Source organism: Agelaius phoeniceus, chromosome 14 (genome assembly GCF_051311805.1).
Source record: "Agelaius phoeniceus isolate bAgePho1 chromosome 14, bAgePho1.hap1, whole genome shotgun sequence".
NCBI classification, from domain to species: Eukaryota; Metazoa; Chordata; class Aves; order Passeriformes; family Icteridae; genus Agelaius; species Agelaius phoeniceus.
Genome location: NC_135278.1, coordinates 16593052 through 16610698, shown reverse-complemented (window position 1 = coordinate 16610698; position 17647 = coordinate 16593052). Strand labels below are relative to the sequence as shown.

The window sequence follows — 17647 nt, the reverse complement described above, 5'->3', positions numbered from 1 at the left end:
TCTGGATTTTGTATCAGCTGCAAGATGCAAAGCATCCCACTGAGGTGGCTGCAGCTAAAGGTCACTATTTCCACAAATATTTCAAACAGTTTCAGCTCGGGGCCAGAACCTCTGAGCAGAGTTTGGGTCTTATCTTCTCCCAGCAGGGATGGAGAAGCTCAAAAATCTCAAAAATCTCCAGTGTAAGAATATTCTTATTCTTATTCCATAATTTCCAACTGAAAACTTCTCTATGCCTCAACACTGGAGAGCATTTGCCCAGATTAGAAGCAGACTAAACCCCAGGGAGAACAACACTTTCTACTTTCTGCTGTAATGCTTTGACCTTAGAGTTGCCTCATGGAAATACTTTTTTTATTAAAATAAAAAGCAAAGAAGTTTTCAATTAAATCAACCTGGTCTATGGAAGGGGTCCCTGCTACAGTCAGAACTGTGGGTTAAAAGGTGCAAATATATAAATATAAATATATAAATATATAAATATATATACGTGTGTGTGTGTGTACAGCCTCCAAATCCCAGAAGGTATCAGGTGATTTTAAAAGTTCTATTCATACCCAGGTTTGCTATAGTAAGCTTTTTTTTTTCCCTCTAAAAGTCACTGCACACTTTCTAAATTTAACAGCACATCAATGTTTTATGACAGATTTTAATCCCTGCTGGAAGCAGAGTATGTGCAAAAGGCTTTAAAAAACAGAAGAAAAAAAAAGAGCCAGGCACTTGGGCAGAGCTTGTCAAAAGCTTATCTGAACTTGTAAATCCTTTGAGAGTTCCCTCTCACCACAGGCTTTATCTCAGTGTCAGTACGGGTTTCTGTGCTGGTACCAGGAAAATATAAAGTATTTGAACTTAAAGGCCAATATCTAATCAATAATCTTGAATAAGATTCTTCCACTCCCCTTTGTCATCAGGTTTTTTTGAGTTCTGAAGGCACAAAATGCTCAGTGTGACAACCAGTGATGCAGCAGGTCCATGGATCTGACCAGCCCTTCTGGTAGAAATATTCACTATACAGAATATTGTGCAGCTTCTAAACCTAAACACATAATTCTTTATTTGTAATTAACTGTACCTATAACAGAGAGCATTACTGCAGGCAACTTTAATTTTTAGCAACTGATATAATTTATCAGAAATTATGCCAAAGAGTAAGGAACTCTTAAGAGTAAGTATTTTCCTATAGCAGCCTTATTTTTGGAAAAAAAAAATTTTCATGTGTGGGATAAAAATAGAGAATACCAAAGCAGAATTACTTACCACATGAAGAATTTTATTTTCTGTTTCATACACTGTACAATCCTGTGGTAAAACAGAACAAAACCAATTAAATGAATGTCACACCATCTTTGCTATTAAGAAACAAAATAAAGTTTTATGCTGTTAACAATCTTACATATTCCTGATGAACCTTAAGATTTGTTACTTTTGGAGTAGTCACTTTTCTATTTTAGCTGTCATTTTAAGAATAATCAATCTTACACTTCATAATTCCAGTGTCACCCTTACCTTGCTTTTTGCTTTAGTGCTATTACAGGGGTTAAAATATTGTTTTTCTTTCATGAAACAAACCATACAAATTGCTGAACTGCCTCTATGACTTAATAATGTTGGGAAGTTCCCTCAGTGTGACCCTCTGGAAACTGGGACATAGCCATGGCAAAGGGGTTTGAGCCATCCCCTGCAGCTCTGCCCCACTCCAAATCTCAGGTTATAGTCTGCTGAAATAGAAAATAAAAGGAAAATACAGGAAAATATCTCCTCCAAGCAGAGTGAGATTAGAACAGGGACTCCCCAAGCCTTGGTTCCCTCTGAGGACAGCCCTGGCCAGGCTCCCTCTCCCCTTATCACATTGGGAAATTGTTAAATCCTTCTCCAAGTGCTCTTCCACGTTGGAAAGGGCTTTCTACATAGCAAGATACGGGATAATTCTAAAAACCGTCTCCTTTGTTTAGTTTTTTTTCCTTAAATAAACTTCCAAGTAAAATTTAACTTACTGATAATACCTGAAATGTCCTTTCAAGTAACTGAAGATTCCCTCGGTTGGTCGGAGCCTGGTGATGGCAACACCAAGGCTGAGGGTTTTGTCTTAAGATTGGACTTGATATGTGGGTCCCTTCCAGCTCAGAATATTCTGTGATATCCCTTCAAGCAGCTTAAGATTCCCTATCATTCTCAAGGTCTCCTCTTTTTACTGCATCTTAATTCATTAGCAATAATAGTTAATTGCTTCAGATCTCGCACAGAACAATCCCAATTCCTCATTCCCTGTACCCTGAATGCTCAGTTCGGGCTGGGACACCCTCTGGGGGTCTCTGCTCCCCTTTTCCAGCAGCCCAAACCCTTGGCTGCTCCCATCCAGCTCCCAAACCTTGTTCCTTGGGTGTCCCTTTGAGGATTTTTCCCCTGAGCCCATCTGAGGCAGCTGCTCCAAACCCTCAGCCCAAGGAGCTGCCCCTCCCTCAGCTCTCAAGGTCAATATTTATTTTGGAGGATTGCTGCTCCTGTGGAGAAATTAATTTCTAAGTGACTACAGTTTACAGAATATTGCTACAGAATAAGAAAGTCAAAATCAGAAGATTGGGAGTGCCAAGCAACACAGAAGAATTTATATTAGCATTTCATGGTCAAGTATCCCTTTGATGTTTCCTCTGTATTCATACTGTTATTTTCTAGAGCACAAAAAAAAATTCAATTAGTCAGTTTGGCTGGCAATGCCCAAGGCAGTTTTCCTACAAGTTTTGCACACTTCAAACAGCTCATCCACCATCTCCTTTTAACCCTCCACGTACCAAGAGAGCAAAATGATCACAGCAGGGCTTCCAGCTTGGCTCCAGAGCTAATGCTCCTGTCTAAATGATTCCTTTAATTTCTGTGCTAGAAATACAATATGAACCTCCCTCTGAACAAACTTAATTACTTCAGGTCAAAGAATAGAAGACTTATGTATAGTAAAACTGAAATTTTACTGTTTTGTAGAGCAGAATTAATGTTAGCTGTACTTATGTTGCACATTCAAGATTACATTAGCATGAAAAATGTTAATGGCTTTGGGATTCCTTCCAAAATAGATGCATATTGACTTCTTTTTAAAATACATCAGACTAGTTTAACTGAGAGGTTAAAAGCACTTGCAGTGTTACACTGAAATATTAAGATATGTAGGTCACAAAATCCTTCTGATTTATTTTTCTCTGATACATAGTAATGCACTAGGGATCTCATTAAAAAATAATCTTCCAGGACTACCATTTTTAGGATGATGTATTTTTCTTAGAAAATAAATAATAGTTACAGTCACATTCTTTCTATGTTCTACAGTAGCAACATGGCATGATAAAAATATTTGTTCTTGAAGTTTAAAATAACCTTTAAATTAGTAGCTGTGTTCTATTTCCCCTCTGTAAGAGGATAAACCCCAGGAATTACAAAACCAGGCGCAGGAGCAGTGCTGCAAACCAGGCAAGGACTGCACTGGCCTGAATATCCAAAACTGAATATCCAAAATTGACAAAGCCCACCTTTGTCTCTGACAAAGTCAAACTGCTCCTCTGCATATTCATGAAGAGAAAAGGTCAGTGGGACTTGTGCTCTAGAAAAATTTCAATTTCTAACTCTGAAAGAAGGAAAAAGTGCAAGTACCACAACATTTTGCAGATACCATAAAGAGTGTTTTATGGCAAGTTCTTGAGGACAGTTAACTAAAACATAAAAAAATGTAAAATATTGAGTTCATTAACTTAGTTCTATAAAACAGCATGAGTTAAGTCAACTACTGAAAAGAAACTAAAACCCTGTAAAGGAGCATTTCCCACCACAACACCAGAGGAAAGTTCTACAGCAGCATTTGAATGGTGGATATGACAAAGTGATGTTTCAAAATACATTGCTGGCATGCATAAAATGAAATACTTGTAAAATTCAGACATTCAAAAGAAAGAGATCACTCTGGAATTAGGCAAATATACCATAGCAAGTGCATAGAACTGACTGATTTTACTTGGTTCAGAGGTAGAGACTTGATCAGAGTGCATTTTTAGAAAAGTGTGAACAGATGTTTGATGAAATGTTCTTTAGCAAATGCAAGCAAAATGAGATGGAGGGGCTGAAAGCTGAAGTCTGCAAAGTTCAAACTGCAAATAACACCCAGGTTTTGCATGGCAGCTGCTGAATCACAGGATAATTCAGGTGGAGGGGCCTCTGGAGGTTATCTGGTCCAACCACCTTCTCAGGGGAGGCTGATTTAAAATTTACACCAGGCACAGAAGTTACTAAGGAACAACAATTCCTGTCAGTTGCAGTGCAAACTAGAAGGCTTTAAAACACCAGAAGAGCCATGCTTCATCCTAAACACAGTATTTGGCTAAAAATAGGGCCAAATCCATTATAAGATAATTTTTAAAAATCCATTATAAAAAAAAATCCATTATAAGATAAATCCATCTGAATTTTTCTCAGTGAGGTTAATTAGACAGTAATGAAGGGGAGAACAAGCAGAATTTTGTTTGGTTTTTGTGGGAAAAAGGCCGAGTTGTGCTGACATCCTTTGGTAAGAACAAAGACTCTTTTTGAGAGAAGGTTTGTGCCTGCAGGTGTGTCAAAAGCATCTACCTCAGATTTGAACATCTTGGACATAAGGAGGGAAAATTAGAATCCCAGCTGCCTCTGGGACTGGGGAACTCTTCCTACTCAATGAAAAATTAACCAATGGCTGCATTTTATGAACAAAAACCCAAAGCCATTCATCCCCAGCTCCCTTGCCTTTCCCAAGGGCAGCCTTGGTGCTGAACCCCAAATTTGGTTCAGTGATTCTGGTGGATCCCATTTCAGAGCAGTGAGTGCACCTTGAAACTGAGCTGGAGCTCAGGGTGAAGGCAGCAGAGAGCTCAAACCTCTCAATACTCTGTTTAATGCGCTTTTTGTACATTATTATAAACACATTTTGATGGGACATTGCACCTCAAAATCAGGACGGTTCTGCAGCTCTGTGCATGACAATTCTTTTACAGTAACTCAGTGATTAAAAGGGTTCAGAAAGCTGAGCAGAATAAAGCACATTTCCAAACAGAAATGGGCAGCTGTAAATCTCCTCTAAAATTAGAGAATGAGGCTTTCTTTGAACCAGCATGAGCAGATGCTGTTTAAAGTTAAATAAGTGGCTATTCATCATAGCATTTGCATGGTATGTAAATAGTAATAATACATTAAAATAAATTTGATCTAAGGTTATGTCACCCAGAGCACACAGGACATTTGAGCATGAAGATTCATAAGCACTTTCTGTATTAAACTAAGGTTACAGGGTAATGTCCCCTGTTAGAAAATTCACCTGGAGTGGCAGCTGCAAGTTGTGCACCCAAACCATGTTCAATTTGCACAAAATGTCAAAGACATTTCCCACTTAATGTGCCAGATCTGTACCCTTGACTGCTACTTTCACTCTGGCTGAAGGAGGTATTTAAAATGTATATAATTCATAAAACAAGGAGCATCTGAAAGGATCTGAGGCCCAGGTTTCTATTAGTTATGCCTTTCAATTCATATTCCAGCCTACAGCTGAGCCTGCAGTTCTGGTTTAGGTGAGACATTTCTGCTTTCACACATTAAGGTCAATTTTTCTCAGATTTAGTGACAGCAAAGTTGTCTCTCTATGACTGATTTGGTTTTATCTGCTCTTTCTGGTGCTAAGTTTAATAAAACATAAAAAGAACTTAATAGACAACCATCAAAAAAGCCACATCTGACAATAAGATTAAGAAAAGACAAAACTTGATTTGTAACCTGAAGCATTTTTAAAGCATAACCCATGCACTAACCAGGCATTTTTCATCTTGGAACGACTTGGAGTTTATGCTAAAAGATTGTTTTTAAGTTGTCAAAAGGAGGACAGCTGTGGGACTGGAGCTGAAGAGCTGGAAAAAACAAAGAACCCAACTATTGCTGGCAGAATTTCAGAGAGGAGAACAGAATTTCATCTGCCAAAAGCTGGGACATGAACAACAGAAGTGGAGGCAGCAATTCAAAATTACTCCATTTTCACCTGGACCACAGGGAAAAACCAAACTCACACAAACAAAGTGCAAGATCAGCTGAAGGACAGAGTCAGAACCTGGACTTTTTATACTGTAGAGAAGTTCATTTTGCTTAGTCTGTAAATCAAAAATAGCCTGGTGCTATAAGCACCTTGTAAGAGAAAGCTTAATAAAGATACATAAATAATTAAATGCCGACACAGGAATTTCTAAACTAAGAAAAGAGAAAAAGGATCTTTGTTTTCTGCTGCAAAAATGCATAAAGGACAGGATTTGCAGGAGGAATAAAGCTGACTATTATAAATTAAGGATAATAGTGTAAAATACAATGACATATTTATCAGCCTTAGCTCTTTAGCCACAAGAACTGAAAATTGAAGTGGAGGGGAAAAAGAATTTTCAGAACTACTACTCCATCACTGCTCCAAAAAACATTTGAAACTGAGTTGTGTGGTTGGTGTGCTGGGAGGGTGCCTGGAAATCTGTGGCAGCAGAGGACAGAGGCAGGCAGGGCAGTGCTCTGCACTGGAGACAGGCCCAGCCTAGAGCCCCTATCAACTGGAGCCTAAGCTAAGCTTTCCTCTTGCTTTTCCTCCTTCAACCCTCTCATCTTTTTCCTTTTCTTCATTCCAAGACAGCCCTGCCTGTTCTATGACCTCTCCACATATTGCACTAACACTCTTTTGTCTCATCAGTATTTTATCTGCTCACAAGGGGAGCAGCTCATTGTAAATATTTGTAAACCTAATTTACCCTCAGTCTTTCAGTACCTGTGTGTCACCTCTTGTCTCACTTCAGGGGCAGACATTGCTAGAGACTGTTATTATAATATTGTATTCCATTAATTCTATTCTATTCTATTCTATTCTATTCTATTCTATTCTATTCTATTCTATTCTATTCTATTCTATTCTATTCTATTTTTAAAGGGGTCACAAGCTCCAAGCCTGATTCAAGGATTGCTTGGACAATGCCCTCAGACACAGGGTGGGAGTTTTGGGGTGTCTGTGCAGGAGCTGAACTTGCTGATTCTGATGGGTCCTTTCCAACCCAGGATATTCTATAATTCTATATATTATATAGGACTAAAGACCAGATAAATTACTTTTATGTACTTTTGGACTTGTACATTACAATTAACTAATGACTGTCAGTGATGATAACACTGCTGCCATTATCTGTTCTATAGTTAATTGGTTTAATACTATGAATATTTTGTGTTCATCCCTAAAAACTCCCATGCTGTTGGCTCTCCTTTCAGTGAAGAAGGCAGTGCAGGTTCTGGATGTATTTGTATGCATTTTAAGAACTTGTCCCCAAAGCATTTTGGATCACACATATTTCAATCTGGAGTAACCTGCTAGCAGTGGTTAAGCTGTTTCCCAGTGTGGCTTTATTCTTCTGTCTAACACTTGCATGGTGGCAAATCACCTGACATGAAATCGTCCACTGTTGCAGTGTGATGCCATTTCCTCTAAAACCTCTTCCCTTGAATTCTCTTTTTTAACTTGGATTTCAATGGCTCTAGTTAACCTTTCTACAAATTTCAAAAAAGGCTCTGATGGTAGCTGCTTAATCTTACTGTAGGGCTCAAAAGGCCCCTCAGGTTGGGGGGAAAAGAATGTTTTTCCAGCTGCTTCCTTTACTTTCTCGAGTGTTTGTACAGGAATTGCGGTAGCTTGGATTGAGGGTGAAGACCATTGGCCTTCACTGGAGAGATGCTCAATGGTAGTCCACTCAAGAGCAAAGTGGATTATTTTTAACTTCACACCATCCCTCAATCAATTCAGGAGGCTCCCCAAAAATCTTCCTGTCCCTCCCCAAAAAAATGAGAGTGGTAAAGAACAGGGAGGTAATGCTGTAACAACTTTTCTGCTGATGTTAGAGCTGTAGTTATTTTTACTATTGCAGTTTTCAAGCAGTGATGTGAAAGGCCTCAGAGCAGAGAGCCACTCCTACCTGTTGCACAATGGTTGTTAGTTCCAGGCACAGTTGAACAATGTTGTTTTTCAGCAGTGAATATTCTGTCACGCTGACAAACGGAGACCTGGGGCAGGGCAAGGACAGGTTTGTGCAGAATTAGGGACCACAATTTGCATTATAGGCAGATATATCTAATACAGGGCTGAGTTCTACAGCACAGAAATGCCAAATCACTTTAATCTCCAGCAGCAAGTTGCAAAACTTTTGTAATATACACCTTTGAAACAAAAATAATGCAGGCAGGATGCAAACTGGATTTTGGTCAGAACATCAGAAGTTCTCACTCTGATGGAGATTAGAAATAGGAGCTTTCAAATAACATAAGCAGCCCAGATTTTCTTTGTACTGCTTATTTAAAAAATGGCATTTCTGATATGACATCACTCCTCAGCAGCAATCAGCACCTTAATTCAGAGAGCCCAGTAATGCTCACTTACTCACAGCTTCCTGCATGCTCAGATTCTCTTCAGGCTTTCCAAATTCTGGCTGAATCTGACCCCGTTTGAATCTATAAGAGCTGACAAGGTCATAGCCTGAGAGAATATGACTGCTGGCATTAGGTTAGGAAGATGTCACCAGGATTATACAAATCCTGTAAAGGAGGGTGATTCACTCTCACTGTGATTTCTAAGGTGCCATTTAAATGTTCCAGAGCATTCCAATTCCAGAGAAAGCTATTCACTGCTAGAACTACAAAGAAAAACAAGCCAATGCTTGTTTTCTCCAAACAAGAAAAATTCTGGTTTGTGTCTTGGTTTCTGTCTTGCCACAGTCACAGAGATACTTTTAATCAAATTCTCAGTTGATAAATGTAAAACACCAATGCTGGTTGTTGAGCATTAACCATCACACCTGTACCTAACACATCCAATCTACTCCTGATAAATAAGAACATTTAATTTTCAGACTAAGCAAGTACTATCATTTATTTTGAACATTCTTAATTGATTTGCTCAGTTCCAGCTCTTCTGTGTCATTTTGATGGCTGAAAGACAGCTCAAACTCCACAAGGTTTCCTTACTTGCCCTTCATTCTAAAATTTCTGATATTACCAGTAGTGGCAGTGAGAATAGAACAGAAATATTCATTTCACACAAAAATCCAACTGAAAGAATCTCAAAAGGTACATAGAGAAAATTTTAACACTCTCCTGACAGAGAAAGGTACTAAATTTTGATTCCAATATTTCACAAATTTCCAAAAATTTAGAGCTAGAATTCCAGACCTGCCATTTTAATATTAAAATAAAAGAGTCCAAGAGGCAAAGAAAGAACAAATACAAAACTCCCCAAAGAATTATTCTCATGCCCAAGGGACTGAGGAGCAGTTAATTACCTGTCCAGCCAGGCGAGTAAGTTCTTGGCAGCACCAATCAGGTCAACTACAGAGGTAAGGAAATCGTTTGGCAGCCGTCTGGAGGCCCTGCCATCGTAGTGGCCACTCCTCCTCCTACCCGTTATGAAGTTCTGGAGGTTTTTGGCTGAGGCATTCAGCTTGTGAGACAGAGTTCTCAGGTTTTCAGTCTCCAAACCGTAATTCTGGGGGAAAGAAGAGGATGGATAGAGTGTGTGGTCAGCTGCACGAACCAAACTACTCGGATAACAAGCATAAAGATAGTTCAAATCCATTAAAAAATTCAAATTCACACAGAAAGTCTCAAACACACTGAGTTGAACCCAGATTTTTTGCAGCCACCACAGGATGTAGAACATGAGAGAATTTAATGAACATTTAAACCAAATCAACTCTCAGAGCCTGAATTGATTGCTCACTGGTAATTTCAACTATGCTTATATTACAGAGGGTGATCATGAATATCACACATTAAGATTTTTGCCTGGACTTCCTCCTCAAAGCAGACAATAAAGAATTGAAAGGTGACAGATGCCAACGTGGATATTTGTGCTAGAAATAATAATTTTCAACTTCAGAAAAGGGAAATAGGCTGACCAATAACAAGATTATAAACTGGGGTTGCATGGAAAGCAAACAAAGCACAAACAAACACTTGGTGAAGTGCTTGGACCTCTGACAGCTGGCACTGGGGACAGTGCCTTCCCTGCCAGCCATTCTCTCTGTCAAAGTTCACTCTCAGAAATAATTCAAGGCTTTGCCTCCAGCTTGGAGGGAAATCTAGGAGAAATGAAACACTTTGCTACCTTAGCTGACTGCAGAGAATTAGATTGAAAGACCAGGGAGAGAATTAATTTCATTGTTAGGCTGTATCACAGCTAAAACTTCGTGGTAGGGGCCAGAACATCCAGTTCAAGATTAAATTGCTACAGATGAGAAAAAACTCTCTTCAACTTTTTTTTTTTTTCGCCAAGAGCAAATACGACAGAATTAGCAACAGTGTAACCAAAGAAAATAATTCTCATTTTGAAAGGTTTAAAGAGCAAGCTCTATGTGATAGTAGCATGTCATCCGTTTAATATCACATCTCATTACAGCACTGAAGGAATTCCCTCCCCTGCTCTATTTTCCTCTTGACTTCCACTCATGCCAGGATGATGACTAAGTGGATGCACTGGGATGCCTTTTGCAGCTCTCAACCAGCTGGGCAGGGCCTGCTTTCCCCCAGAACAGGTTCCATTCTGCACACTCAGCAGCACACTGCAAGGATGATGAACTGGATCCTCCTGGTTGCTTATTCCCGTGGAAACAAGCAGGGAAAAAAACTCTCCCAATAATATTTTATTGCATAAAAGCTCTGGAAACCTGTCACTTAGCTTTTAAGAGGAGTTAAGTAGCAAAGGACACGGTTTGATCACTGAATCTATAAATACCACAGGGTATTTTAGATCCCAGCCAGTGTAATCAGCCAGAGAAATCTGCAAAACAGAGAGGACTGAGCAGGAAATGTGTGTGAGGAAATCCACCTAGGGAATGAGTGCTTTGCTTTATCTTGGAGTTTATTGCTTACATGCCAATGACAACCTCAATTAGTGTCAATATAAAATTTAAAACACAGCAAAATGTAGATAAAATGTATCCATAAAGACAATCAGAAGATGGAAGGAAATTTTTCAGCACAGTAGAAGCGCTGATGCAAGTCAGTGGTTTACCTGAGACTGAGTGGGGCACAATAAAGGGGAAAAGATAAAACTATTGTGAAAGTGACAGTAAATCAATGCCTTTGTAGAAGACAGAGACATTGGGTTGTTCTAGATTTAAGCGTGTCTAAATCCAAAATTTTAATTTTTAAATCAAACAACTCTAATCAACACATCCTGATGCTCTGCTGCCACCAAACCCCACTGTGGCAGGATTTGTGGAGAGGACTGAAGGAAGCTCTGACTTCTTTTGGGTTTCCAGGGTCAGCAGTCAAAGGGGTGAGGAAGGGAGGAGATTGTTCCAGAGGGGAAAAGAGCCAGAAAATGGGTAACCCCCCAAATTTAAACTGCATCAATTCTAATTCAGTGGCCATGTTTGAAAACCAAGAATTGTTGTTTGTGGGAATCAAAAAACCAGAAAAATTTAATCTGCAACCTGAAAAGAAACTTAGATTAAGGTAAAAATACAATAAACAGATATTAAACAAAAAAATCATAAACTTATATTTCTAACTATGTGTATTTCTAACTTATAACTATAAGAAAGAATATACCTTAAGTAAGTGAAAAACTGTGCCTATGAAATAGTAGAGTTTACAATGTAAGAGTGTAGTTGCATAGAATAAACTAAAAGTTTAGAAGTTATAAGAGAAAACATGTATAATGTAAAACAAAAGCCTATTAGACAAAAGTATCCACAATACAACAAAAATAAGTAAAAGTAATAAGTTTAAAAACCAAAATAAACCCTATAACAATTATATATTAATTTTAAAAAATTTACATTACCTTATAACAAAAAAACTTGTAACTACACAAACTATAACCAACTACTTACTCCTCTAAAACCTCACAACCTTTAAAACTAATATTTATCTAAACAAGAAATAATTCTTAATTCAACATTAGTTGAATTAGTCCCATCCCTTCCTTTTTCACAACCACAGTAATTTATGGCAATGATTAAGCAGGTGAGGAGCCTTGTGGACGGCACTGCCAAAATTCAGATCTCCTCTAATTCCTGCAGGCACCTCATCTCCACAGTGTCACTGAGAGAGTCCCAGAGCTGCCAGACTGAATCATGATCACAGCTGCCAGGCCAGACCTCAGCTCTCCCAGCCACACTTTCTGCTCCCCCTGAGTTAAATATGGGCTGCTCCTGTGAGCCACACCATGGAAATGATGCTCCTGAGCCTGGAAAACTCTGTCTCCTGGCAGGAGATTCAGGTGATTTCTTTCGTGCATTGTAAATCCCAGATATAACTACTGGTTTAAAAAGAAAGACAAAAAATAAAAGAGAAAAGCTCTAAAGGGGGTAAGAGGGTGCCATTAGCATAGGCAGGATAATTTTTCATCCCAAAAGCAGGGAAAAATAAACAATAAAAGGTTATTCCATTCCCTGGCTTTGTTTCATGATGCTTCAGGTTGTTCCATCATCAATGAGTCAATCAGTAGAAATGGATGTACAAGTTTAGAGAATGAATCCTGACTGCAAAAACCACCCCAGATGTTGCCTGTCTAGAACCACACAGCCACACAATTTGTCAAGTTATCCTGAAATCTGGATCAGGAAGCTGCTTAATGAGAATAGAAAGCTCCCTAAAGTCACTAATGCTCCATTTCAGAAAAAGGGACCTGGACAGGAGCACTGCAGAAAGTGCCAAACTAACAGCACACCTTGAACACAGAGAGAGATGGCTGGAAAATCTGTTAAATATTTAAGTTATTTCACACAAAAGCACAGCTCAAGCAGTAAGAACTTCTGTATCTGCACTGACAGCACTATTACCTGCACACCCTGAAAGAGCTGCACAGATTATCTGATTTATTCAGACACTGATCCCTGTCCCAGGCTGCAGCTCAGCAGCTCCCGGTGCCCCATTCCATGGCAGGAGCTGCAGAGGAGGATTTCAGGAGGCTGAGATCAGGGGCAGACAAGCTCATTAGGGAGGAATATCAGCAGCACAAGGCCAGGGTGGAGCTGTGCCTGCAGTGCCACTCCTCAGTGAGCGTGCAGCTGCTTTGGGGAAGGAGAACTCTGCTGGCAGCCTGCAGAGCACAGCTCTTAAATTTAGTTATTTCCCCTGGAATTCTCCATTTCCAGGCTCTCTGTCCTTGTTCCCTCTCTCCCCTGCTGGGCTGAGCTGCCGTGCTGGTGGCTGGGGTTGTTGGAGGTGGTGAGGGAGCAGATCCCCCCAGGCCTTTCACACCTGATGGGGTTTTCTGAAGAGCAGAAAACAGGTGGCTGTTGTCAGAAACTGTGGAATTCGGGTGACAGGAGAAAATGCCATTTTTTTCTGAGCAACCTGAATCAGACTCTTGTTTTTCAAAAAAGATACAATGAAAGAGAGAGGTTGTTGAATGCTCCCTATAGTCAAAATTGGAATTTTAAAAACTGAAATCTGCCTCCAAAAAGATGATCTTAAAAAAAGAATCTTACAACTGAAATCTGCCTCCTCCTCTTTTTAATTTCATAAACCCAAAATGCAGAAATAGCAAAATACAAATTCGCCAATGAACCTTCCTGCCCTGTGCCTGTGTCACAATTCCAGCTAAAAGCTCTGCCTGTTTTGTGCATTCTGGTTTGAAGTTCCATTTTTAGATAATTGAGAAAATTCTGTATCCATCTGACAATATAAAATCTGAGCTTTTTACATATCCAAAGAAGTGGAATGAAAAAAAAAAATCTTCAGCTGTGGCTTCAGGTGCTCTCATACCTTACTGCAGGTAAGCAATAACATCACAGGGAGGATTTTATGCTAATAAAGCAATCTGGGAGAATTTTAACTACTAAGACAAAAGAGACCAAATTATTGTAGCCAACATCAGGATTAAAAAAAAAAAAATGAATATAGTGGGGAAAAAATATCCAAGTGCTAATCAGTTTTTTGTTAACACCAGCACCCAAAGAGCAAAAGCCAAGCACAAAATACCTGCAGCATATGAAGAGTTTATTTCTTCAGTGGAAACCCTCATCCAGCATTTTTTTCTTACAGGTAGAGCTATAATGAAATTGTTTTGCTGTAATGTGACATACAGAGATAGAAATAATGTATGCACATTGAAATTTAATAGGCACGGGATGTAATTTTAACTAAATAGTTTATATTGCATAAGTAATGACTTTAACTTACCTTAAAAACAGATTTCTTTCTAATTATAGTAATTTTTCTTCATGTTGTCATTCGTGTGAGTAGTCAGTGTAATGTATCTAAATATATATATGTACAAATATACAAACACATGGGTACATACACAGCTTTTTCTGTAGGTGATACTTTGAAACTGTGTTACAATTTTCACTGAATATAAAAGAGAAATAAAAGGGCAGAGAGGAGATCTGACTGAGGAGGTGAAAGGAAGCAGCACTGACTGAAATTCAAGGACTTTACATGGAATTTGCAACATTCAAAGCATTTAAAACACCACAACCTAAACATTGAGCTGCAGTCCCATTTCCACATTTCATGCAAAAGCTTTAAGAATGCTCTAAATTATTAGCAATTTAAAAGCTCCATCTCCAGGGACTTCTTCCCCACTTCAGCCATTCTCAGACCAGCCATACATTGATTTATTGTGGCTGTGCAGCAGCTCAGCAGCTCCCTGGGGATGCTCTGCTCCCTCCCTGGTCCCTTCCAGGCTGCTCCTGGTCCCCAGGGCCTGGAGCCACCCCTGTCCCACCTGGGCTCAGTCCCAGCTCTGAGAGCCTTGGGAAAAGTCCCCAGAGGAGCTCTGGGCTCTGGGATTGTCCCCTGGGAACCCAGGTGGGATCTGCAGCTCCTGCTGGGCCAGGGCTCTGGCTGCTGCTCCATGGGAATCAGAATTTTGGGGACAGCGTGGAGCCAGGCAGCTCTTAATAAAGCCAGGCAAACACAGCCTGTTTGATTGTAAAAGCAAAAGTCACAGTTCATCATGCATTCTGATTTTAGCAAAAGTACTTCTGGCACATACATAGAATGAAAACTGTCAAAACACATTTTTTTTTCCTTTTAAATTTCCTTTCTGGAGGGATGTTTTTAAAGGTAAAGAGGCTTTGAAACAGTGAAAACTTCTGATTCTGAAAAACTTGTCTCTGTAATTTACTGAATTTTTGTGGTGAAGTTTTTATGATGCAACTTCAAACTGAAGGTACTGAAATAGCATAAAGTCCAAGTGCATTTCCACCAGGTGTGTCTGGTTTTCCTCTTGAAAAGGAATTTACAGGCTGGTCATTCTTTGTCTGAACAGCAATTTGAAAAAGGCCAAATAAATTTTAAATTAGAGATCCTATGAACCAGTGCAAAAGTTCAGGTCTAGAGACTGGGACCAAGAACTTAAAATCTCCTGAATGGTAAAAAAGGGACAATTATTATAATCTGATGCAAGTCATGACACCACTTGATAAAAAGTTAAAATAAATCAAAGAAAGTAAAAGTTTTGTTAAGGAGAATGTGGTAGATGTAGTTCACTCAATTTATAGATACACTGATATATTCAATAATTTATGTATTTTATATGTATATATAAAAACCTAGTGCTGTTGCTTTGAAAACTATAAATGTATTAGGAAAATAATTTCCATTCATGGCTGGGGAATGCAGCTCCAGTAAAATATGGCCCAAATTTGGTTCAGCTTTTTCTTTAAAAGCTTTTCTCCTTCTAAATCAGTAAATTAGCATAATAACATACCATAAATATATAATAAACCCCATCCTTCTGCCTCTCTTTAACAACATTTGCCCATCATTCCAGTTGCTTGCAGTATCACAGCACAGTTTATGTGCACAGATCGTGACATTTCATCAAAATAAAAGTATGGAGTTCATTAATAACTATGCTAATACTATGCAAATATGCAACATCATAGTACAAATTAGAGCCTATTATTTGAAACACCTCGATGCTTTTTTATGTGCAGCTTTCCTCCCCCTTGTTCTCCCTTCCATTATAATTATCCCACCTTGCTGGAGCAAATTGTGTCACAATTCTTTGTCTCCTGAGTCTGTAATTTGGAACGTGTCACAGAGCTCCTAAGCACTCCACACACCTTCCTATTATCTTGTAAATAGATAAATTAAGCAGATCTAGAAATAAGATTAAATATTTTAACCTATTTAAAAAATTAAGATCTGCATTATATTTTTTTGTCTGCAGAAGAAGGTTAGCATTTACATTGCAATTGAGATATCTATATATCTAGATACATAGATGTCTATATATATAGATATGTCATCAAGGATAATTAAGGTGTCCTAGAATGTTGGTTTTTTTTATTTTTAACAAATGTGATTTTTATTTCAGATAAGAATTAGAACTTGATAGTCTTTCCTTAAAAATTGGACTCAAAAAGATTGTAAGGCCAGCCATTGAAACAGGTATTTTTTCCAAATAAGGTTTTGAAATAAATTGTTAACTTTATGTTAAAGACTTCAGATGTTTATGTTTAAACTTTATGTTTAAGAGTCAGGTGACTGGGCTGCTGGTGAGAGCAAAGCAGCAGATGAGGTCAGAGATGGAGATGCAGATTTATTGTTCAAGGATCTCAGGTTATGTAAGGCTTGCCCCACTCTAGGCTGGCCTAAAGCTGCACAAGGCACCAGTTCCTGCCCTGGACTGATTAAGATGAGCAGGAATTAACAGGATCCCTGATCTCCTGCCTAAGCATTTTATAAAGAGCTTTTACCTGGCAGCTCTTCCACAGATCTCTGAGCAAACTGCACAAAGCCTCCTTGCTCTGCTTAATCCTAATGAAGCACCGTGGTTTCAATTGTGGAATAAACAAAAACTCCTCTAATTGGGTGAGCTTGAATAAACTGGAACATCTCCCTGGTTTGGGTGTGGAGGGCTGCACAGGGATCTACAGGGAGAGAGAGGAGCCAGGTGCCCAAACCACAACAATGTGTGAGGAAAGCAAACTCATTACACACAGAATAGATTTCAGAAATGTCCCACAGAATGAAACCAATCTGATCCACTGAGCAGCCTGACAGAGATATGTGTGCATATTCTGAAAAGGCATTTTACAGTTCTCTCTCACTGTCCCACAGAAGATCCAGCACATTGTGACACATCACCAATGCCATTTTTGGATAAGGTCTGCAAAAATGTGGGATCTGCTCTTCAGTTATGCAGACTCCCGACTGCCATAATGGTATGAAGCATAAAGAAAGTGCATTTATTTTTAAAGTTCCTGCCACTCTGAGTCTGCTGACCATGCTCAAGGAATGCCTTAATTACAATTTTCCCATGTATATTTTGGTTCTTTTCCTTTTTTCCCTCCCCCTTGAAGAAATTTTAATTAATGTCTGAAACCTCCTTATATTTTTCATAGTTTTAGAGGACTCATTCAGCAAGGCCCCTGATTTTAATTTCATTCTGTTTGTAAGTAATCTAAACACCAACCCAGCTATTTGGCTATCTAATGCCCATTCTCACCAAAGCTTTAAGAAAGGAAAATTTAAAGAGAGAAGAGCTCATATCTCATTTCAGTTTTAAAGTATAATAAATGATTATTTACGTATCTGAACCACCAATTGTTATTTCTGCAGTGATGAACCATTGAGATTCAGAAACAGGAGAATTGATCCAAACCTGTGACTTTAT

At 38.9% G+C, this 17647-nt stretch overlaps 1 protein-coding gene across 2 annotated transcripts in view; it reads right to left on the bottom strand.

Annotated features, from left to right (window-relative positions):
• Nucleotides 1–17647, bottom strand: part of LOC129125755 (connector enhancer of kinase suppressor of ras 2-like) — a 175980-nt gene that overhangs the window by 82733 nt on the left and 75600 nt on the right. For both annotated transcript variants that reach the window (XM_077185925.1, XM_077185926.1), the window contains exons 4-6: nucleotides 9348–9550; nucleotides 7989–8076; nucleotides 1258–1299 (exon numbers count right to left, since the gene is read on the bottom strand). In XM_077185925.1, the coding sequence (XP_077042040.1) occupies nucleotides 1258–1299; nucleotides 7989–8076; nucleotides 9348–9550 (333 nt within the window). The remainder of the gene's footprint in view (nucleotides 1–1257; nucleotides 1300–7988; nucleotides 8077–9347; nucleotides 9551–17647) is intronic.